Source organism: Pinus tabuliformis, chromosome 6 (genome assembly GCF_031772625.1).
Source record: "Pinus tabuliformis cultivar Carrire ecotype Pingquan chromosome 6, CPIR1, whole genome shotgun sequence".
Lineage (NCBI taxonomy): Eukaryota > Viridiplantae > Streptophyta > Pinopsida > Pinales > Pinaceae > Pinus > Pinus tabuliformis.
The window spans coordinates 26861579-26886595 of NC_142292.1; the positions used below are offsets into that span (position 1 = coordinate 26861579).

At 38.9% G+C, this 25017-nt stretch overlaps 2 protein-coding genes across 2 annotated transcripts; both read right to left on the minus strand.

Moving 5' to 3' along the window:
- Positions 1 to 13105: 13105 nt before the first annotated feature.
- Positions 13106 to 13873, minus strand: LOC149257046 (uncharacterized). The gene has a single exon (XM_089453566.1). It carries the CDS (start codon positions 13871 to 13873, stop codon positions 13106 to 13108), a length of 768 nt encoding a protein of 255 aa, XP_089309692.1.
- Positions 13874 to 14366: 493 nt separating this feature from the next.
- Positions 14367 to 15173, minus strand: LOC149257047 (uncharacterized). The gene has a single exon (XM_089453596.1). It carries the CDS (start codon positions 15171 to 15173, stop codon positions 14367 to 14369), a length of 807 nt encoding a protein of 268 aa, XP_089309722.1.
- Positions 15174 to 25017: the final 9844 nt, after the last annotated feature.

The window sequence follows — 25017 nt, forward strand, 5'->3', positions numbered from 1 at the left end:
TGTTCACAAGGAGTTTGGAGATAATTTTGTAAGACGCATTGCATAATGAAATTGGCTTGAAACGGTTGAAAGGCACTGAGTTTGCTTCTTTTTGGATTAGAGCTAGGAAAGTGGAACTTTTTCTTCCTCCCACTTTGAATTTTTGGAGGAAGCCTTTGATCATTCGAAACATATCAGCCTTGATGATGTCCCAGCAAATTCTGTAGAAATGAATGGAGAACCCATCAAGTCTTGGAGCTTTGTTTGGTTCCATCATCCAGATGACATTTCTGATTTCATCTTCAGTGAAGGGATTTAGGAGGCTTGAGTTATCCTCCTCGTTTACCATTCTTGGAACGTGAGTGAGGAAGTCTGAAAATTCCTCCTCAGTTTCCAATCCTTCTTCTTTGTACAACTGCTGGAAGTGAGAGGTTGCAATCTCTTTTAACAGAGTTGTACCTTTGTGGACAGTCCCATTAGGGGAGTTAATTTCAGCAATGTGGTTTCTAGAAAGACGAGCTCGAATTTTCTTATGGAAGAAGGCAAAAATTTTGTCTCTAGACATGAGCCAGAGATTACAAGATTTGAGCCTCAAGGACTCTTCCTCTACTCTGAATGATCAGAGAGTGATGAGTTGGGCTTCTTGCTCATTCTGAATTTTTGAAGAGGTAATGCCTTGCAGCTCCATGTCCAATTGCAGATCGAGTAGCTGCTTGGTGGTCTATTTTCTAAGACTAATGGGGGAGTCTGAAGGCTTTTTTATCCATCATTTCAAGGTTGTTTTGGTGGCCTTTAGTTTCTGTTCCCACACATAGCTAGGCGATCCAAGGACGAGGATGGACCAAGCTTTCGAGACTATATCCATAAACCCTTCCCTGTCTATCCAGAGGGGGCTGAACTGGAAGGGGATGGGCACTAGTTTTTTCTCTTCTTCGAACAACAGTAGAATGGGTTTATGATCTGATGTCAACTGTGGCAAAATTTTAGTGGAGATAATATTCTTTTCAGAGAGGAAGGTGCTTTGAAGTAAAAATCTGTCCAAACGGGCTAAAATATGCTCCGCCCCAGCTCTATTGTATGACCAAGTGTAGAGCCCGTTTTTTGGCTTAAAATTCAGTAAGTCCCATTATTGAATCAAGTCTTCCTTGAAGGGAAGGAAATGGTCCCTACTAATGATACCTCCTGTTTTTTCCTTTGGCTCAAAGACTAGATTGTAGTCTCCTGCTAGAATTATATTCTTGGGGGAATAAGCATCTAGAAAATTGGACAGGGTTTGCCAACAATATTTCTTTTCTGCATAGAGGACCAGGACATAAAGATTAAATAGGGCGAAGGTGATCGTACTTGCAAGGTGTCGGAGTTCAGTATAGATCCAGTGTTGCATTTCAAAGGATATCTCGAGATGAAATTTTTCTTCCTTCGAGAGAGTGGCGAGCCCACCACATGTACCGCTTGCACTTAATGCTTTTCTAGCTTTTGTTTTCCATTTCACTTCAGCTTCAACTTGTAAGGGATTCCCCAAGCCTCTGAAATTCCAAGAGACTAATCACATTATTTACTGGTAGAGGGGTGGGGGGGGGTTCAGAAGACCCTCCCTTGGGAGGCTTGGTTCTAGTATTTCTACTGATGGACATCTCAATTGTGTGCTGGCTACCTTGCATTTTTTTGTCTCTTAGCCTCTTCTTCCCTTGCCTCTCTGTGAGATTTCCTCCCAACTCTTTTCAAAGGCCTCTCGAATGTCTCATCTTCCGAGGATCCACAGATCTTTGGAGACTTCTTCCTTGTCACCTCTGCAAAGGATGGGGGGCTAGAGGCTCCTCTTGGTGATCCAACTTGTTGAGGGGTTGTTTCTTCCTGGCTTTTATCTTCTACCATAGTAATGGGTTTTTTTTCGGCCTCTTCGGCTGCTGGAGCTAGGGGTTCTTCTGGGGTGCTGAGTATTTCAAAGGGGTTGCTGGATGTCTCTGATATTAGAGGGGCTGAGCTCTCTTGCATTTGTAGTTGTACGATGGGAGGTGATCCTCTCCCCGAGGGCGCTCCTTTCCCTTTGGTTCTATTATTTTGTTTATCTGGAGATGATTTCTGGGCCTGTGTCCATTTTTCTCCCTTTGAGTTCTTGGCCTCCTCCTCTGCTTTATTTTTGCAATGCCTAGTGAAGTTCATGTAGCCATGGCAATGCCGGCATTTAAACAGGAGTTTCTCGTAGTCTATCACTTGAATGTAGGACCAATCAACCATCGTGAGCTTTATAGCTTCAGGGAGGCCTTCCTCCAAGTCGACTTCGACACAGATTCTTGCACATAAGTACCGATCCCTCATTTTTCCACAATCTATATATTTTCTAAGCTTATTGCCTATGGAGTCTAGAGATTCGGAGTTCCAGCAATGCAGAGGTAAGTGAGGCAGACGTACCCAAATAGGAAAAACAAGGGAACATCCTGAGACAGATCAAAGTCTGGGGTCCATTGGTTCAAGTACAGACCCTGAGGGCCCATGAAATATGTGCCATTTCTGAAGATAAGATTCCTATCCTCTATTGAATCAAAAACAAAAACGAAGAAACCCTTACCGACTAAGTAATTTATGATTCCTTATTTGACCAGAGGTCTCCAATTCCTTTGCATCCAGGCATCAACGAATTTGGGTGAGGGCCAAATACCAGTGAACTGCCCTATAAGCCCTCGTTCTACTAGATTTAGAGCCTATCTACAGGGTTCTTCGATTGGCAGGGCAACCGTGGGAATGGTTTCCAACCTTTTGACAAACATCTGCTAATGTTCACTTGCTGGGCGTTTGTTGGATGCTACTACAAGCTTCCTAAACATCGTCAGCTCAGGAGGAAGAGGAGGAGCGGCCCTGGGGCCCCCTCTTGGGGCCATGGCGGTGAAGAAGCTCGCAGGTGCACTCTGGATTGCAGGCTCTCAAACGCACTGCGCATGGTAGGGTTTTTTGTCTAAGTGTAGTAATATTTTTTTTTTAATTTCAGTTGCTGATTGTATTCAAAAAAAGGTAGGGAGTCTAAGCTCTGATATTACATGAGTTGGGCTCATAGGATGAGCTTGCAACTGTTTTACAATTAAGAATTCAGCTGAATTGCTTTCATTTTTGGTTTCAACTTGAGGGGCACTAACACAGGTATAGATTCGGAAAAACTGATACAAAAGTAAGCATATTTTACATGTCATATAAACTTTTATTTTGAGACTGATCGGTTGAGCAGTGGAGTCCTCTGGGCAGCTGTCTGCTTCTGCAATCTTAATGCTAGAGATACTGTAGCTGGCGTTGATTTTTTCCATGTAGAAGAAGGAAAACGGTCTTTGTTAACGTAGATGAGATAGTTGAAAAAGGGAGCACAAGCTAACAGAGAGAGGGCGAGCGAGGATGGAGAGGGGAGTTGAGTTTGGGGATAAGGAAGACGCGACTCAAGATATATAACCGGCAAGCTAAGAGGGATGTAGGTCTAGATCAAATCAAAGGAGGTTGGGTAGTCACGGATTTTACAAGAGATGCAAGATTTTAAGGAGACAGTGGGCTCAGCAAGGAGGTTTGAGAGGATTTCCGGCGGCGAATGACAGAGAGACTCAGAGTTGTTGTAAATTTGATCAGGATATGCCTTGTAAAAAACACAGGTCCTTGGATAAGGGGTATTTGAGCTAATCATGAAAATCATGGAAGGTATTGGTACGAGTCCTCATTATTACAAAGGAGACTTCCTTTTGGTCGAGTGAAAGCTTGATTGGCACGTTTGTCAGCTTCCTGGTTAATAGAATGAAGGATATGGTAGAGTTGAAAGTCCTACGCTTGGTTGATCTAGACTTGACATCTGCTAATGGTTTGGTGCAAGAATATATTAGAGGCTGCCCTCTTGCTAGTCACTAAATTTATAATGATGACAGAATCGCCGAATATCATGGCTTTCTGGATTCACTGAGCCTGTAATTACAGAATACCTTGGTAGAGAGCCAGAGCCTCAGCTCTGTTATTTGAAAGAATCCCTAGTCCCCATTCAAAGGATACTAAGGGCTCACCATTGGTATTGAAGATGGCGCCCCCTGCTCCCGCCGCTCCCAGGTTTGATTTGGAGGTGCCATCAAAGAACAAGGAGTGGGTGTTGCATGAGCGAAGCCAGTTGCTGAAGTCATCCTATTTTAATCGAATTTTCCATCTGTGGCTATGAGTACTGCCCAGGTTGCTGTAGGTTTTCATAGCTAGAGGGACGCTAGGCCTGTCTATCAAGCTCCCTATGAATTCTTTTTCCTCTGTCCAAAGACTTGTAATATCCACTTTTTTTGTGATCTTGAATGCGATTGTTTCGATTTCCAGGCTTTTGGCCTTGTTACATAAATGCCTTATTGGTGTCTCTTTGTCTTTGAATATCTTGTTGTTCCGAGCAAGCCAGATCCTCCATAAAAGGGCCAGAGGGAGGGCATCCCACACTCGCTTGGCAGGGTTATTTTTCATGGGTTGCCAGGGGTAATTTTTTCTCTAGTTGTTAAGAACTTCTTCAATGGATAGCTGAGACTTCCAGAAGAGAGATACGGAAGGATTAATGTTGTTCCAACAAGAAAATGCAAAGGGGCAAGAGATAAATAGATGTTGAATAGACTCTTCTGCTTCTTGGCAGTTAGGGCATCTGGAAGGGCCAGCAATGCCTCTTTTTTTAAGGTTCTCTGCAGTGAGAGTTTTCCCTTTTAAAAGGGTCCACATGAAAAATTTCACCTTTGGAATTGCTTCTGCTTTCCACACTATTTTTCTATGCAGCCATGCTGGAGCCGGATAGTCTTTGTTGCATAAATAGTCATAACCTGCTTGAGTTGAATAGCTGGTGCCAGTGGGGTCCCATCTAAATGCGTCCTTGTCATTTTTTAGAGTGGGTGCAATGCTGTGAAGGTGTTTGCAGAAATTGTCGAAATTCTCCTTGAGGTGATGAGGGATGGGAGGAAAATTCCAACATTTCCAAGCATGGGGTGTTGCGTCCCATTGAGAAATTTGGTCTGGGTTGCAGATTCCTTTGCTTTGAAGAAAATATATTATTGCAGCCATACCTATGTGACTGTTGAGCAGTGGATTCCCCATAATTTTTTCAGTGCCGATGTTGATTTCCCTGCCTCCTTTTGGCACCTTGGAGACGTTTTGAGCCATAAAGGGGATGGATTTTTTACATAGTTTCCAAATCTTTGAGCAGTTTTTGTTGGGTATTTCGACTGTGAGAAGATGTTGTCGTGGTTGACTGATGTATTTTGCCTCCAAAACTTTTTTCCACCAGGTTTATTGTCCTTCAATTAGTCTCCAGACTAATTTTCCGCCAAAGGCTAAATTTGTGAGAGATGGAGATCGAATGCCAAGACCTCCTTTCTCTTGGCTCTGAATGACTTGTTTCCATCCTACCAAGTTGATTTTTTTCCTCTCATTTTTCCCTCCCTGCCAAAGGAAGAATCTGAGAACACTGTCCATTTTGCTAAGGAAAGAAGCTGGAGCTTGAGTAAGGGAAAATTGATAAAGGGGAAGAGAGAAAAGGCCCGATTTGAGGAGCACCAGTCTACCAGCTGGGTTGAGCCAAGAAGTTCCCCATTTTTGGACTTTTCTTTTCAATTTGTCTAGAGTTGTTTCCCAAACATCAGCCCGAGTTTTCCCTATACTCGTAGGCATTCCCCAGTAGCTGAAGTGGTCCCAATTTAACTTGCACGGAACACCAAAGATGTTGGCAATGCTTTGGAGAGTGTGAACTGAGGCATTCCATCCATAGATACATCTCTTAAGGTTATTTATTAGTCCCCCTGGGTAAGTCATGAATTTGTCTAATAAGGATTTGAATCTTCGAGCTATGATTGTGGTTGCCCCTCCTAGCAGCAGGGTGTCATCGGCAAATTGGGAGTGTTTTATGTTTTTCACTCCATCTTCGAACTTAATACTAGTGATGAGGCCTACTTGGTGCTTATGGTCAAGAGCACAACTGAAGGATTCTGCCATTAGGAGGAAAAGATAGGGTGATAAAGGACAGCCTTGCCGTAGTCCTCTTGAGGATCGAAAGGAAGGCCCAGGTCTGCCATTGATAAGAGGAGCGATCCAAGGCCCAGAGATACAAGTTCTTATAATTTCTATAAAGGCAGAGGAGAAGCCCATTTTCTGAAGAACCGCAAATAGAAAGGAATGTCGTACCCTATCAAAGGCATTTGCCAAATCCAATTTCAAAATGAAGCCTTTTTCATTCCTCGAATGGCTTGAGTGAATGGCTTCCTGTACTAAGAGGATAGAGTCTGAGATTTGTCTGTTAGCCATAAAGCCTCCTTGGTTTTCAGAAATTAACATTGGCAGGAGAGGTTTGAGACGAGAAGCAAGGACTTTAGTGAAGATTTTGTAGGAAGAATTACATAATGATATTGGTCTGAAGCGGGTAAATTTGGAAGGGCGGTTTTCCTTTGGGATGAGAGCCAGATGAGTTGAGTTTGTGTATCCTCCTATTTTGTTCTTCCTCTGTATCCATTTGAGATATTTAATGAGGTCCTTTTTTATCATTTCCCAATATTCTCTGTAAAAACAAATAGAGAATCCATCCAGCCCTGGTGCCTTGTCTGGCTGGAGGCACCAAATTGCTTCCTTGATTTCTTCCTCTTTTATTTCTTCTATCAACCTTTCATTTAATTCTGCTGAAATCTTAGCTGGCAAATGCTGCAAGAGGTCAGCATAGCTTTCTTCCTCACCTGTTTCAGTTAAGAGCTCTTTGAAATGGTCTGAGGCAGCGCTTTTGATGGCTGTCTGATCACTATGTTGAATCCCTGCTGTTAGGATATTCCGACACATAGGAAATAGTTAAGTTCAACTTGGTCTAGTATAGAGTTAGGTATAGAGTTAGGTAAAGTGTATTTCTTTACCGTTGTACATTTTGTAACTTACAATCCGACGGTCACGATATGTAGTGATCCGATGGTTCACTCTCTCCTCGGTATTACCGACACTTGATCCGTGGCTTGACACCTGATTGGTCCATGAGTTCTATTTAAAGCGCATGGAGGGTCATTGTTCGGGTAATCCGTCTATGAGAGAAAGCTTATGTAAAATTTTCATTCTTTGATTAATAAATTGCCTGAAGTGGCCACGTTGGCTCAGGCCGTGGACTATTTCCCTCTTTGAGGGTTTTAACCACGTCAAAAATACTGGTGTATTGATTTGAGATCTGGTTGTGAGCGGTGTCCTTTTGGTGTTCTTTCTGAGGAACTTACCCTGTAAATTCCCACATGGTATCAGAGCTATTTGAGGGCCGCGTCCGTTGGTGATCCAAATCTGAAGCCGGTAGAACTGCATGCGGCTGTCGTTTCCTAGATCTATTGTTTCTGACTGCTTTCGGGCCGAGAGGACTGCTCTGTTGTGTTCAGAGCATTTGTTCTAGTGAGGAACCCCTTTCGTTTCACGTGAAAAGGTTTCCGGTAGCCCTATCTGCGTCATTTTTAAGATCTGGAGGTATACAGTGTTTATCTGCAGTTTACTGTTATTTTCTCTCTGGTTATTTCGGTTTCTGTTTATTTAGTTTTTTTTATTACCGGATCTATACCTTTCATTTCTGCATATGCTCTTTTCCCTGCGACTCTGTGCGATCTTGGCAAATCAGAAACAGAAAGGAAGTTTTTTTTCTAATGCGTATGCTCTTTTCCCTGCACCTTAGTGTGATCTTGGAAAATCAAAAACATTGAGAAAAATATTTAGTTTCTGGCTAAAGCTAACTTTGAGCCGTAAGGTTCGTTTTTCTTTGCATATTCGTGTTGGGTTTTGTGTTTTTGTTTTGTAGGAAAAAAGAGCTTTCTCAAGGCAAGCACGCAACCCAAGCCCCCCCCCCCCCCTCTCTCTCTCTCTCTCTCAAATTTTTTGTATAGCTCAATTGGTTCAAAGCTATTTTAAGAGAGTAGAGGTCTTGGGTTCAAATCTCCATTTTGTGGGGGCGTTTTTTTTCATTCCCGCACATTCGCGCACTTTGCCGGCAACTTCAACAAATTTTTTTCAAAAAGCCATAACTTCTTCATCCGGAAGCCTTTTTCAGAGTCTTTTTTTTTAAAACAGCCTAATTTTTCAAGATCTATCCATTGGAACACTTACTTACAGCATCTTCAGCTTTAGTTTTTAAAAAAATGGAAAGTCCATGCCAAATCATTCTTGACAGCACTAACTACTTCCAATGGATAGCCTACATGGAAGATTTACTTAGAAGTAAAGGTCTCTACCGAATAGCCACAGGCCAAGAGAAGAAACCAAAAGATGAAGACAAGGCTGCAAAATGGGAAAATAGACAAGATCAAGCACGTGGTTTGATAGGGATGTCTATTTCTCCTGATCTTAGATTCCATATTGCAGAACTTGATACTCCTCATGAAGCATTGGAACAAATCACTAAAGTTTTTGGGATTAAAAATGAAATTAGAGCCCATCAACTTGAAAATGAGTTGCTTACATTGGATCCTAATAATTTTTCTTGCATTGAAGATTTCTTGTCCAAATTCAAGACCCTTAGATATCTCTTGGAAGGTGTTAAGGTTAAGAAAGAAGATAGTAACCTTATTTATTCCATCCTTACTAAGTTGGGACCAGCCTACTCTGTATTTGTTTCCACCTTCCATTCTACAAGGGAAGCTTTCATTTGTCAAGGAAAAGACTACAAGGCCCCTTCCTTTGACTCTTTTTGTGATTCTTTAATAAGAGAACAAGAAAAACTCTTACACCTTGGTCTTCTTAATCTTGGAAACTCTTCCAAGAAAGCGTTAGCCACCCAGCAGCAACCAAATTCAAAGAATCCTAAGAAGTCATATCCTAAAAAGAATGGTCCTAAACCAAACAAGGGTCCTAAGCAAACTCGGCCTCAAAATGAAAGATCATTTCAGCAAAATGATAGGACCAATAAAAACAAATGGAAGAAGACTGATAGACATTGTAACTTTTGTAATCGAGATGGCCACTTAGAATCTAAATGCTTTAAGAAGATGGAAGCCTTGGAAGCCGCAATGAAGAAACATAACATCCATGTGGAGCATTCTTCAACTTCAACTTCAACTTCATATTCAGGAATGGCACTTTCTGCATGTCGTTGTCAATCATCTCAGTCTGGTTATGCATTAAATGTATCTTCTTCTTCTCATTCTCATGAGTGGCTCATTGATTCTGGAGCCTCTTATCACATGGCCAAAAACAAAGCCATGTTTTCTTCTTTAAATGATTGTAACACCAAAAATATATATGTTGGTGATGATAGATCTCTTAATGTTGTAGGGACTGGAACTGTTCATCTAGACAATGGTCAGTTTAATGATGTATTATGTGTTCCAACCTTATCCTGCAACCTTCTATCTGTATATCAGATAACTCATTCAGGTGAAGGTAAAATTGTTGAATTTTCACCTCATGATGTTGTAATCAAGGATCTAAGAGATCCTAAACAGATTCTAGCTACTGGTATTGCTGATGATTCCATAAGGTTGTATAAGTTTCACAACTTTGGGTCATCAAATCTTCCCTTAGGATTTATTGCTCATAATGATGAAGTGAGCAAACTTTGGCATGAGCAATTTGGTCACTTAAACTATCGCTCCCTTCAGCATCTATGTAAAGAAAATATGGTGACAGGTCTTCCTATGGTATCTTGCAGAGATGGTGTTTGTTCCGGATGTGTACTCGGAAAACATCATCGGGACAGTTTTGAAAAACGTGCCTCTTGGCACGCCTCAGCCCCTTTACAGCTTGTGCACAGTGATTTATGTGGTCCACTTCCTATTGCTTCATTCTCTGGCTGCAAGTATTTCTTAACTTTCATTGATGATTTCTCCAGACGCACTTGGGTATACTTCTTAAAACTCAAGAGCGAAGTATTTAACACATTTTTGGCCTTCAAAGCCTTTGTTGAAAAACAATCTGGACATCAAATTCTTAAGCTAAGAACTGATAATGGTGGAGAATATGTTAAAAACACATTCATCAACTTTTGCACCGAAAATGGAATTCAAATGCAACATACTGTTCCATACACTCCACAACAAAATGGTGTAGCTGAAAGGAAAAATCGCACCTTAAAGGAAATCGCTAATTGTATGCTGCAATCTAAAGGACTCAGTCTTAGTTTTTGGGCCGAAGCAATTAATTGTGCAAATTATATAATCAATTGCACTCCTACTAAGGTTCTAAAGAATATCACTCCAGAAGAAGCTTGGAGTTCCATTAAACCAGATGTAAGTCACTTTCGTGTTTTTGGAAGTGAAGCATGGGCCCATATTCCAGATGAAAAGCATAAAGATTTAGAACCTAAGAGTGAGAAATGTACTTTTGTTGGATATTATGAAGATGTAAAAGGTTATAGACTTATTCCATTTAAGTCCAAAAATGTTATCATTAGAAGAGATGTAAAATTTGATGAAAATAAATCGGCCTGCGAGCCTAGTCCGGCGGATGTGCCACCTCTTCCTATCTCTTCTACTTTTGAAAACATTTCTTCTTCAGATGATGAAAGTGAGGATGACAATCCTCCCCCACCTTCTCAGTATCGTCAACTTCCAAGATGGGTCCGTGCTACTCGGGATGCAGCAGGTGATCTTACCGGTGATCCTACAGATCAGCGACGTACACGTTCTCAGTTTGAAAGAGCCTCTTCTTTACTGGCTCAAGCTCCAGTAAATCATGATCCTGACACTTTTGCAGAAGCTTCAGGCCATCCACATTGGGAAGCAGCTATGAATGAAGAATATCATTCATTGTTGGCAAATGATACATGGGATCTTGTTCCTCTACCAAAGGGACGCAAACTTGTTAGATGTAAATGGGTTTACAGAACCAAGTATGGACCAGATGGGAAAGTAGATAAACATAAAGCTCGTCTTGTTGCTAAGGGCTTTTCAAAGGTTGAAGGCATTGACTACATTGAAACCTTCTCCACTTTTGCCAAAATGAACTCTATCCGCCTTGTTCTTTCCCTTGCTGCCTCTTTAAAATGGGAAGTCCATCAGATGGATGTTAAATCTGCCTTCTTGCATGGGGACTTACATGAAGAAATCTATATGGAACAACCCATTGGCTTCATCCAAACAGACTCCAGCCTTGTATGTCGACTTAAGAAATCCCTTTATGGTCTCAAGCAAGCTCCTCGGGCTTGATATGCCAAAATGGATAACTTTCTTTTAGAATCTGGCTTTTCTAGGTGTTATTCTGACAATACTGTCTACACCAAGAAAGTGGGCAACTCTCTTATCATCCTTGTTCTTTATGTTGATGATCTTATTCTTACTGGTATTGATCCCAACCTTATAAACCATGTGAAGTTCAGCCTTAAAAAGAAATTTGAAATGACAGACTTAGGACACTTACACTATTTTCTCGGTCTTCAAGTCTTGCAATCCAAGGAGGGTATTTCCCTTTCCCAGTCCAAGTATGCTTGTGATATTCTTCGCCATTTTCACATGGAAGACTGTAAGCCAGCCCCTTCTCCCTTTCAGTCTGGAGTCAAACTTTCAGTCTCTTGTACTTCTCCTGAAGTTGATGCTACCTTATACCGTCAACTTGTAGGAAAACTCTTGTATTTAACCCATACTCGTCCTGACCTTTCCTTTGCTGTTGGCCTTGTTGCTCGTTTTATGCAAAACCCCCGTGAAAGTCATTGGAAAGCAGCTAAAAGAATAATTTGTTATGTTCGAGGTACAGTACAGTTTAGGATTCATTACAGTGCCAAAGCAGCTCCTCTATTAGTTGGTTTCACTGATTCTGATTGGGCTGGTGACCCTGATGATCGGAAGTCTACTGTCGGTTATGTCTTCACTCTTGGTTCAGGACCTATTACATGGGCTTGTAAGAAACAGGCTGCCATTTCTCTTTCGTCAGCAGAAGCAGAGTATCGTGGTGTCGTGGAAGCTAGTAAGGAAGCCTTGTGGCTTCGTCAGATCCTATCAGAGTTTGGCTTTGAGCAGCAGCATCCAACCACACTTTGGTGTGATAATCAAAGTGCCATTTAGCTATGCAAAGATCCAATCCAGCATCAGCGCAGCAAACACATTGAACTACACATGCACTTCATCAGAAATCTCATTCATGACCATGTTCTTGAAGTGCAATATTGTTCAACAGATGATCAGGTTGCAGACATCTTCACAAAGGCTCTCACAGAGGCGAAGTTCACTAAACTTTGATATATGCTTGGAGTTCAGGAAGTTGTCACTAAGGGGGGATAGGCTCTAGTGCCTCCTTCCTTCTCCTATTGTGTCATATTTGTAAATCCTTCAATCCTATCCCAAGTTGTTCTTAAGGGGGGATGTTAGGATATTCCGACACATAGGAAATAGTTAAGTTCAACTTGGTCTAGTATAGAGTTAGGTATAGAGTTAGGTAAAGTGTGTTTCTTTACCGTTGTACATTTTGTAACTTACAATCCGACGGTCACGATATGTAGTGATCCGACGGTTCACTCTCTCCTCGGTATTACCGACACTTGATCCGTGGCTTGACACCCGATTGGTCCATGAGTTCTATTTAAAGCGCATGGAGGGTCATTGTTCGGGTAATCCATCTATGAGAGAAAGCTTATGTAAAATTTTCATTCTTTGATTAATAAATTGCCTGAAGTGGCCACGTTGGCTCAGGCCGTGGACTGTTTCCCTCTTTGAGGGTTTTAACCACGTCAAAAATACTGGTGTATTGATTTGAGATCTGGTTGTGAGCGGTGTCCTTTTGGTGTTCTTTCTGAGGAACTTACCCTGTAAATTCCCACACCTGCACTATCTATGATGGTTTTTATATTGTTTCTTATTTGTTGAACAGTGGCCTGTTTATGGAAGAAGGTTGTGTTCTTATCTCCGCTTTTCATCCAAGTCTGCCTAGATTTCATACGCCATTTTTCTTCCTCTTCCCTTCTAATATCGCTTAGCTGATTGTAAAGGTTTTCTTCTTGAATCTTTTCAGCTTGTTGATACTCTTGTTTTTCTATTGCATAGTGTAGGTCTTCAATTTTGGCTTTCACCTCTCATTTCTTTTCTTCTGGCTCTTTGTACTGCGTTTTAGCCCAATTTTTTAGCACATTTTTCACATTTTTTAGCTTGCTTTCCCATATAAAGCATGGAGATCCTTCAACATGCTGACGCCATGTTTGCTGGACTAGATCTTTGAATCCTTAGTAGTCATTCCATATATGATTGTATTTAAAGGGAAGAGGGCCTAGAAGATTGTGAGATTCAAGAGCTAAAATAATAGGGAAATTATCAGAGGTAGCAAATGGAAGAATGGTGGCGCTAACAGCTGAAAAGGTGGAGAGAAGAGAAATATTTACCAGAAATTGATCAATTCGCTCTATAATATTACTGCTGCCCAATCTGCGATTACTCCAGGTGTATTTACGATTTTTTGGGATGACATTGACAAGATCTCCTTGTTGCATTATATTTTCCAGCTGATTTTTGAAGGGGTCTGGCGTGAAGCTTCCTCCACATTTTTCGTTGGCATGTAAAATTAGATTTAAGTCGCCCTCGACAATGATGTTGCTACTGTCTTCTTCTTCTATATTTTTGCTGAGGGAATCCCAGCAAACTTCTTTGTCCCTATAATGGTTAGGGGCATAGACATTGTAAATTACAATCTGTTGTCCGCTCATATTGTTTTGTAACACTGTCTTAACCCAATGCTGATCTATTACTTCTGTTGCACTGTTCCACTCGTCCTGACGCCAAAGTGTAGCAATTCCGCCTGAGGCCCCTCTGGAATCACTTATACTTCCTTTATAGTGCTTATGGTATTCAATGGCCTTGCTGATTTCAGACTGCCTCTGCTTTGTTTCTTGTAATAGTACAATAGTTGGCTTTTCTTGGTTTATAAGATCCTTTAAGGCATTGGTTTTGGAGGGGTGCCCTAGTCCCCTGCTGTTCCATGAGAGAATTTTAATCATTTCAACAGTGAGATTCAAGGAGTTGCTCTCCCTCCTTTATCTTTGCTTGCTGTGTCTTTATCTATTGCTCCTTGTATATATGATTCTATAGGATTCTGGAGTCCTAGTGCTATGTCCTTTTGCGCATTCTCATCCCTGTGTTGTTTGGAAGACTTTCTTCCAATCTTATATTGACCGTCTATAGTGGATCCATGTTCCTTGGAATTGCTTTGGGTGATTCTAAGAGGGGGAAGATCATATGGGAGGGCAGGGGAGATGACCAGGGGAATGGAAGAAGAGGGAGGCTCAGGTTGAGACGAGGGGGCAGGGGATTCCTCAGGAAGGGAGAGGGCGTGAAAAGGGTTGGTGGAAGGCGAGGAGGGGATTCAACTGGCGGACAGAGGACTGGGGTGGCTGGGAGGAAGAGGGAAGAGGGAATGAAGGCGGGGGAGATGAGGTTGGAGAGATGGGGGAGGGCTGGGAAGAGGTACCAACATCCATGGGAGATTTATGACTAGGGGCTGATTTTTTTTTTGACAGGTTCCCATTGCTCTTCTTGCGGGGTATTATCAACATTAGAGATCTTAGTGCAACGATTAGCAAAGTGGCCATATTCGTGACATACCTTGCACTTGAAGGGAATCTGTTCATAGTCGAGCTGCTGAATGTGCGTCCAGTCGTCGACTTTGAGTTTAATAGCTTCTGGAAGGCCTCTACCCAAATCAACTTCGACGCAGATACGAGCACAAGCCTGCATGTTGTCTCTTGGCTCACTTCGGTCTATGTAATTCCCGACAGCGTTCCCAATAGCACGAACTGATTCGTCTCCCCAGCAATGCAAGGGGAGATGAGGAAGGCGAACCCATACAGGAACCGCATTAGGGATGTCAAGCTCCAGGTCAAAATCTGGAGTCCATTTGTTTAAGTACAGACCTCTGGAATCCATGAAGTAAGGTCCATTGCGGAAGATTAAATCCTTGTCTTCCTTAGTCTCAAAATGAAAGGTGAAGTAGCCCTTTCCGCAAAACCTGATAGAAATTTTTCCTTGGATTTTATCAGTCCAGTTCCTCTCAACCCACCTCTGAACGGTTTTTGGGGAGGGCCAGAGACCTGTAAATTGCCCTATTAGTCCTTTTTCTGCCAAGGCAAGAGCAGCTTTTCTGGGCAAGGAAGGAGGAAGAGAGACTTCTTGTAACCCCTCAATTTTTTTCACAAATTTGGATACTGATGGGCGAGCACGATGAGCAGGCAAAGATTTGATCAGTGCTGAGAATGCATGTTGAAGCACGGCCTCCTCCGGAGGCACATTCGGAGGGGCCATCCGAGCGGCCGAGGAGCGATCAAGTTTCAGATGGCAGCAAGAGCAGAGGAGCGCACACGCAACTCACAGACCTACCATTTTACCTTCTGAGAATATATCATCACAGGCCTAAGCAACAAATAATTGGACAAGCAGAGTGTAATTGGCACTAATGGAGACGCTGATATCAGTATCACGGCCTAGTTCTTCCTCAGCGTGTGCTCTAGGTGCGTTTATAAGTGTATTAATATTAATGAGTAGTAATAATATTAATTAATAATAACTATCATTGTAATAATAATTAATAAGTAGTAACAATAATTATTTTAAAGTGTTTTTTAATAATAATTAACAATATTTAATATTTAACAAGTTGTTAATAATAATACTTTAAAAAAATTAATATTGTTATTATTTTTATTATTATACATTTATCAATATTAATATTATTATTATAATTAATATTAGATTTATATCATGAATGCCAATCGGTATTTTTCAACCACATGTACTAATAGAGTTGTAAGTCCGATTTATATATACTTATCGACATATAGCAACCACATTTATTAATATGGTTGTGCTAGTTTATTTTACATTTAAAATAACTGATAAATTGTTATGATTATCTAAATAAAATTTATTTAAAATACATTTTTAGTACATCTAATTTAAATTAAGATCTATTCTTTAAGATAATTGTCTTTTTTATTTTTAAAAATGCAAACAACTCAAAAATTTAAAGAGGAGTTAACTTTATATGAACCAAGAGGTAATGGTATAAATTTATGACCATCACCGTTTTTTTAATATTTATTTTATTTATATTTATGACCTTTACCGTTTTTTAATAATTATTTTATTTATTAAATGTATTTTATGAAAAAAGAATTCCTTAGAGTTGTTTTATTTATAAAAATATTTTAACAACGCAAGAATTAATTATAATTTTAATATATTATTTATAATTAATATAATATATAAGTATAATTAAGCTTAATATTAATATAAATTTAATATTAAGTTTAAGCTTAATATAAGTGTAAGTAATTAATATAAACAATCATATAATGCAACTCTTATAAGTGTCTAAATAATAAGTGAAGAGTTTATGTGTTTTTTAATCTTAATATTCTATTACAATTGTTATTCATAGGCATTACATTATAATAATAAGCGAAGTATTAACGAAATAATAAGAGGAGTGTTATATAAAATAATTTCTCCTTTCTTCACAACTTTAGAGCTAGCATGGTTATCATTTATGGCTTAATAAATTCGTTGCTATCTTTTAATAATTACAATTCAATTCGCTATCACAGTGAAATCAAGTCTTCATTCAACATTCAAATTTCCCTCAAAACCGTGTTAACTATTTTTATTCCTTTAGATAGATAAATCAACATAGATGTAACATGTTATATGTTATTAGATACATCAACATAAATGTATCATGTTATTAAAAATATGTTCTGAACGTTGTTACAAGTTAGCACTGGTAAACTGAAAATTTCTATAAATCTTACATTGAATTTCTACATTTTGTTGTCATCCCAATGATAAATATATTTATTAGCACAATCATATCAAATGATTTCTAAATAAGTGAATCTTCCTACTAGTAATTAAATTTATGCATTTACAACATATATGAAATGATGTTGTAATCATTGTAATATTTTGCAAGAAATTGAAGTTTGCGCACTGAAATGGGAACTACTTAAATTGTTTGTACATGGAATTTTGGGAATGTTAAGATCCATAAAATGAAAGAATGGATGAAATGATAGAAACATTCACAAAGTCGATCTATGAATAATCTAAACATAGTATTCTAAATGTTGTTGTTTTTAACATATTTTTTTAATATTTTTTAGATTTAAGCTATTGAAATCGGATAATCTGAATGTGTTAACAATTTTAGAGATGGTGGAAAAGACCGGAAAATAAAATAAATTGTTTATACCCCACTTTATGTGTATGTTTCTCGATTATGGGCGATGTCATGTCTCCCTTATTAACTCAACAACATCATAAAAAAAATAAATGGTTTTTTTTTGTAGCGTAAATATTTTCAATCATGCTACCACAATTTTTCTTTTATTTTTTTTTTCTAAAAATTATGTGAGTAGGTTTACTAACCCTTACTAGCAAAAATAACATCAAAGGTTCCTATCAATATTTTTTCCACAAGGTAGGTCTTGTATATCATATGCAATATTCTTTAATTCCCTTGTACAAGTGGTGGTTGAAACTTCTACACGATAATTGGATACATGTTGTCACAATTCTCTTTATTTTTTATTTTAGTTAGTGACATTCACTCCTCACTTAAGGGTTAACTACCTACATTATAAAGGAAAATATAAAACTATAAATCATGGCACAAACTTAGTCCCTAGGGGAAATATTTGCCACATGGCCTGCATACTCAATTGTTTTTCTAAAATACATACACTAACATAATAATTTTTGATGTTATGACTTCAATGCACTTAAATATTTCATTCATTTCTTTGATCATTTATTTTCTACTGTTGATCTTTGGGAAAATGTATATGGAAATAATTTGTGGCCTTAACATGTTGGTGTGAGATTATTCATGTTAAATGAGCATGTATATACAAAGGATGGCAACGCCACTTACATAGGGTGTGTGCTAATGTAATAATAAGTTTTTAGTTATGTTACAATCGACATATTTTATTATGCAAAGACTTTGGAACAACACATACCATTTGAAAAATATCAAACATATTAATTTCATTGGTTCCCATGCCTCGATCATGGCCCTTCACTCTTTTCATTTGAGATCTATGGTTGGGAATGGATTCCTCACCTCTAGGGTAACCACACCAGGTGTTCATTGACGACATCCCTCATTCATCAGATTGTTGGCTTAGTGAACTCCCCTTCTTGACTATGGCTAGGGTTATATCCTTCACCATCAAAAAATTGCAAACAACCAAGTTTCACCCCAGAAACGATTTCCTTTGGAATATCTAGCTCAGTATTCAGCCAAGGGCTATTCAAGGTAATTGCGGTTAAAAAGCTTCCTAATTTTTTCCTTGATTTAGTTCATTATCTCCCTTGCTTTACTAACAAGTGCTCCTGCTCTTCTTCTTGGTGTTTCCGCTAGGTTCTCACTTATATAAAGTTTTATGGATGAAGGAGTTCCCCTTTTTCTTACCCAGTCACTTCATCAGCGAAGGAGTCTTGTTCGACTGCCTTTCCCAGGTGACTCCCACAATTCATTTGCAAATTTTCCAGGTGTTCTTTGCTCACGACAATTAAAGAATGTCCTTTTTATTGCTTGTTTTTTTTAATATACTTAGGGTTAACTTAGTTTGTCATAACCTATATTTTTTTTGCAACTCCCATGGGTAATGAGGTTCACCCAACCACTATAGCCTCGTCTTCCCTCATACAGATAAATTCTATTTTTGTTTTATAAAGGTCATTTTATTGACACCCCAAGAATTTTTGTGTAGTTCTTGAATTTTCCTTGGACTCCACTTCTAACTTCTTATTTTTCTCTCCTTTTTTTTGCACAGGAACGGGTCTGCTATGTGGCTACACCTCAAGTTCGTGCCAAGATAAACCCTCACCACTACCAAGGTTGACGAAAGTTTTGGATAGGTATTTCACGACCTAACCCTACTTACCGATAAGTGAAAGGGTCTTTCATGAGTATGTTTTTTTTCTTCTAGGCCTTAAAGTCCTATCTATAAATTCTTAGGTTTCTTTTCAAGAAACAATTATAGCCATTCCAACTAGCTGATCCATATCTCTTCACTTCAAAGATGCATACAAAATTTCATTTGAAACAACATGTAACCGTAAGATGCATACACATAAAAGAAGTAGAAATAAATGATAGCCATGAGAAGCAAAGACACAACAGGTTGATAACGGAGCACCTAGTGTAGGCTACATCTATGGGCCCTGCTCAATGTGGGGAGTCCTCTTTCATTAATATTTCACAAAACCAAATTACATGCATGTACAAAAGACACCTTATACCTCCACTTTCGGGGATGACATGAAAATTCACAAATCTTTTGAAGAAATGGACTGCACTATTGAATTCTTCATTAAAAATCATGAAAAAGGATTGTAAACTTGACCCCTTTCTGCTTTGGTCAAAATCCAGACCCCCGTTAATCTCAAAGATTCCTAAAAGGTTGCTTCTCGTGGGTTGACTAAAATTCATCTGCTCAGATGAAGAATCTGATCACACCATCATGTTCCTTGTGAAAAACTGAGAAGAATGAGTATAAAGTCGACCTTGTTCTGTCACCTTCAAAAATTGCCCTCATATGTAGATTCTTGCATCATGGTTTCACCTTCAACTTTTTTTCTATGAAAAACGGCTATTCAAATCAGGAATCTGCCTACACCATCAGAGTCTTGGCGAAATTCTGACTAATTTATAAACTTGGCATATTTCTGTCACTGTGAAATTTTTCCCTCTAGGGAATCGCCAAGATTCCTCCTCTACATCAAAGAATATTCTTCTCAAAATCCATGTCAGGCATGGTTCCAATGCCTCAGCATACATGCATGCTAACTCTTCTGGTTCAGTCCTTCGTTAGGCGCATAAATGAATTGGGTGCTTAAATAAAAGACCATCAACAATTTTTTTAAAGTACTACCCATTGGGCAGTGTATTGACGATTATTTTTGGGCACTTTGATTTCCGTGGTCACGAGTTAAAAATCCACCCATGTAATTTTTTTTTACATTTTTTATTTTCTTATGGGCGGTGTTGTTTAAATTCATTGGCGGTGTGTATTACTTGGGGGGTTTGTTAAGTGGGATCGATCGTGGAGCGGGCTAACCTAACTGGCTGGGTGAGTTCAATCCCCACCGACCCCCCTCGTGGTTGGTTGACGGTCGTGGCCCATTAGGCCTATATATCTACAATATATATAGAGAGAGAGATGAAGGGGAGGGGTGGCGAGGGTGGTAGACTACCACCCACCTTTCTTAATTTTTTTTGTTTGTATTTTAAAATAAATTAGTCAAAATCACCAAATGGATTTTTAAGGGTCACTGAAAAAATTAAAGAGGCGACAATTTCGCCCTTTCCGACCATCGGAATCCATCACTATGAAGTGCCAATTTTTTGCCTCATTATTTTTCCTCCAAATTTAGTAGCTCCGTCAAATTTAGCCGGGCTCAAAATTTAGTTAGCAGTCTACTAACTTTAGCCAATGGGCCCAGTTGACAAAAACTTTGATTACCCATAACTTTCAGATACAATGTTAGATTTAGGTGTCGATACGTCATTGGAAATATTATGACGAGATCTTCGATCTAACCTTGGTTTCATGGATATCCAATAACTTTTATTTTTGAGCCTTTCCTGTGCCCTCTTTGATCACTAAGTGTTTCTAGAGCCACCTGGATCATTCCTTCCCACTGAGGAGCTTTTTTTCCTCCAAAAGCATGAACATAATCTGTAATTTGTTGTGCTCCCTTGTCTGCACAACAAGTTCCCTGAAAATCCATATTTCCTTCTCCTTCACCTTTGTTCTCTGAAGCCATAACTGATGAACCAACACTTACATCCTCTGCAAATCTGTAGTACAATATTTTCAAACTACATGTTCAATTACATGATCAATAAAGACCCAAGCATCCCCATACTTTCCAAGAGTTTATAACACATAGTCTTTGGTCAAGTGTACATCATAATAGAAACCAATACCCCAACTATCAACAAAAAGAGGCCAAAACATCATCATGTTGCTTTCATAAGTGATGGAAAACACATAATCACATTTACAATCATTTCGCAACATATGATATACAAAATGCAGACATGATAAGCTACTATATCTAGTAAAACCATCTCCCACTCAAAAAAGTGAATGAGTCATCTCCTTGTGGAAGATTCACTCATTGAACACCTTCACTAGCTAGTTCCTTCAAGGTGCTTTCTAGTCATGAAGTATCTGACATGTGGGTCTCTGATGCCCATCCTTGTTGCAGTACTATAATGATTCTTTCTCCTCCAAACATTTTGGATCATATTGGAACGCTTGTTCTTGGTATGCCTCTCATAAGTTCCCGTGGAATCCTCACCATCGCTGGAATGTGATGAGGTGCTCCCATCATTCGTTGTTGGTTGGTCACTAGTTGCCCTCCTTCTAGCACCATTAGAGCATTATCCAACCTCCTTTCTGACATATCCAAGTCCTGCATAATGAGGCAATTCATCCACTATGATGGGATTCACAATCCCCTTTCCATCAATGTCTAGGCCCTTCCCTTGATAGTCCATCTTCTTCAAAAATTTTGATCCAATTCATGTAGTATGTTTCTCAAAAGCAGTGAAATCATCATCATAAAAAGAACATGAAATTGAATAATCACTTTTACCTCAGACTTGTTATGCTGTAACTTTTCCAAGGCATCCTCCTTGGCTTGTAATTGATGATGCAACCTTTGTTTCTCCTCCTCTTCTTTTTGTAGGAGTTTCCTTAGTTCCACATTCTCCGCCTGAATGCTTTGGTTGATCACCTTGAGTTATTGGAGCCATGCAGTATTTGGTGCCCTCCTAATTTTTTAGACAACATTTGTTGAAATCTTTGCCTCATCACCTGAATCAGAACCCAAGCCGATAGGTCCATTTTTTACAATCCCAAAGGCTGCAATCTTCATTTCATCACCTAAGTCTGATCTTAGGTCAATTGGTACAACACTGGAAAATTCTTTAGTTGTGATCTTCTCATCATCCTCTGATTCAAATTCTTGGTTTTATTACATATTTGCAACTGTCTTCTGCTTCTCCTTCTTGTCGTTCCTCTTTGGCATCAATTCTGGATGTAGTTTCCAGCAATGTTCCTCATCATGCCATTCTTTCTCACAATGAGTACAAGAGTAATTTGGTTCCTTTCTCTTAGCCACTGTTGTCCTCTTTGGGCAGTTACCTTTCTCATTCTTCTCCCTTATTTCAAGATGTACAACATTCACACATTTTCTATCTCATCTGCATGCAGCTGACTTAGATATGAATGGTTGCAAATATTCCGAAGCTCCATTATAGTATTATGTACTAATCTAGCCTCCGAATGTCCGAGAAATCCAATATTATCTTCAACTCTCTTCATGAGAAGCTTCCGATATGCAGATGCCTCACACCTTACCAAACACTCAATCTTCTCAGGAAATTTAGAAGTGCCCAGGGTTACTTAAGATTATTCTGGAGTGGTGTTCCCATGAGCAACAATTGATGACTGCTTTGATAGTGCTTCAACTCAACTTTCAATTTGCAAGATGCATTTTTTTTATGTGCTGTCCCTCATCAATTATGATATAATGCCATGAAATTTTACTCAATCTTGGTCGATCATGTTTTTTCATCAAGTATTCATATGTAGTTAAGAGAATGTTAAATTTTTGCTAAGAAATGTTCTCCCTGAATAATCGACGGTGATCATCAGGCGAAAACTGTAGTTTTTACACCTTCTGAAAACTGCATGGAGGAGGACTGGATTAAAGGTGAGCGTCATTTTTTTTTAAAGGGAACGAGCACAAAATTTTAATTTTTGAAATCATTTCACTTGTATAAGTGACTTCGTACACTTTATTTCACTTTTTAAAGTTACGTCATAAAGTAATTTTTTTATTATATAAAGTGATATCAAGCCTGTGGAGGAGTAAGGACATGATTTAATATTTTGGAGAGATAGGGAGTATTTGTAATTTTTTTTGTGTAATGGAGTTATAAGTGACTTTGTGAAGTCATAAGATGCATATTCAGTGTTTGGAGCGATAAGTGAATTTGTTTGAGTGAAAGCCATTATTGTAATTCAAAGTAATATTTTACTTTGAGAGCGATTGAGTCTGTGCAGGTAGTTTTTGAAGACAATTGGCTTCCAAAGTTTGCAAGTGTGACATTCTCATTGAAAAGTTTCCACAACAAAGTTGTGACATTGAAGAATGATGTACTCCAGTAATTAATAAAATCATAATTTTTGTGGTGCTTATGTCCTAGATCTGCCCAAAATTGAATAAGGGGATCTTAGGTACACCATGTGTAATGAATGCGTGTGCATGGCTTGTATTCAGATTCTCAAAATTCTCTCTTTTTATTATGCTTAAATAACTACATGCACATAAGCAAGCTTAAGTATAAGAACACCTAATCAAGCTCCTAAAATCAAGCTTAAGTACACAAGCACAAAGCGTCACATCATCAACTTGATAAGATGATCTTCCAAGCAAGCAAATTTCACATCATGTAATCAAACAAGTTAAGGATGCTACAAAATTAAGCATTTCCAGGAAAAACGACATCGACATCATCAACACCTTTTGTATCACTTGCAGATAAACATTTTTTAACTGAATTGTATGGGTGCATTCTCAGTTGTAACCGACACCCTAATTTGAATTGTTAAGGTGAATACATTAAGTCAAGTAAGTCTTCAATTGATTCATCAAGATTGAACTTGTCATTTGTATCTTGGGTGCATTTTCGACAGTGTTCAACATCCTTCCTCTTTCTAAATCATCACATTCAGTAAGTACATTCAAGAAAGCACAAAGTGTCAGTAATCAATCAAGCAAGTTCAAGCAAGTCATCTAGTAAGAAATCATCATCAAACAAGTGTGAATTCTAGTATTCTATTATTCAAGTGAGCAATAAGCAATAAATCAAGCGAGCGTGTCATTCAACCAGTCAAAGCAAGCGAGCGTTTCATTCAAACAACCAAGCAAGCGAGCATGTTGATGAGCCCCAAAAATGGATAATTATATGGGCTCATTCAACCTCCTAATTCGACTTAATCCACCATTCTCATTAGTTTATTGCATGTTTTTTATTATATTTATGCTAATAGAGTGAATTAGGGTAGTCATTATGCCAACAAGTCTAATGTGTGCTTTATGCAGTCTTTTTGGTCAATTTGGAGACAAAATCAAAGGTTTAAATGAGCACTTGGCAGCCAAATTCGTGGAGAGGATTTTTAGGAAGGTGTCCCTTTCATTTATGGACCCTTACCTCGAATTCTCCACCATCAGCTCGAAGTTCAAGGGCCGCCAAATCAATTATCACAAGGGCAGCTGAGCAAGTGCTAGTAAAAGTGTTGTTAACTACAAGTTTTGGCAACCGAGTTCCTAAAGTTTAGGAGGGCTGTTGGGTCCTCAATTTGTATAAATAAGAGGGCTTAGGGCCTCATTTCAGTTAGTCACTTTGTAGGCAGAAGTTAGCTAGTTTGTAGTTCGATTTTAGTCATTTTTTAGGCAGTAGATTAGCTTTGCATTTCAACACATTTTCAAGCTTTTCTCTTGTGGACAGTTTTTGATGTAAATATTATTTCTTGCTCAATAAAGATGAATCCAGCTTTGCACCAGCTCTAAATCTCTCTTAGGAGGTTGTAGCTCTTGGGGTTGGGCCCATATCAAGTGCCCAATACCTCCTTTGTTTACCTTTATGTGTTTTTGTTGCATTCTTAGAATAAAATATGTTATTTAGATTTAAATCGTGTTTTGTTATTTAGGTTGTTTTTGATGATTAAAATAGCTTTTCATGTTCAGATTGATTTGGTAGGTTAATAACAAGGAAGATCTTCAGAAAAAGGCAACCAAGCACCTTGGATCTCACCTCCCCCTCAGTGGAATCATGAGCTGGGACCAATGTGACTTTGCTGCCACCAAAAACACTGTCTTTGCTTCACCATGCAATTATTAGTGTTAGAATCTCATTTGCAGAACTTGATATCAGTCTTGGTTGCATGTTCAGGTTTATGATTGCTTAGTTGCATAGCTATTTCACCTGATTTCATTGCAAATAAATTTATGTTCCATTTCTTTGCTGTTATCTAGGTGAGAATAGGCTAACGTAACTAGGTCT

Bases quoted from the DNA above. Each gene is read 5' to 3' on its own strand.
- LOC149257047 (XM_089453596.1), bottom strand. From the start codon at position 15,173: ATGGCCCCTCCGAATGTGCCTCCGGAGGAGGCCGTGCTTCAACATGCA.
- LOC149257046 (XM_089453566.1), bottom strand. From the start codon at position 13,873: ATGATTAAAATTCTCTCATGGAACAGCAGGGGACTAGGGCACCCCTCC.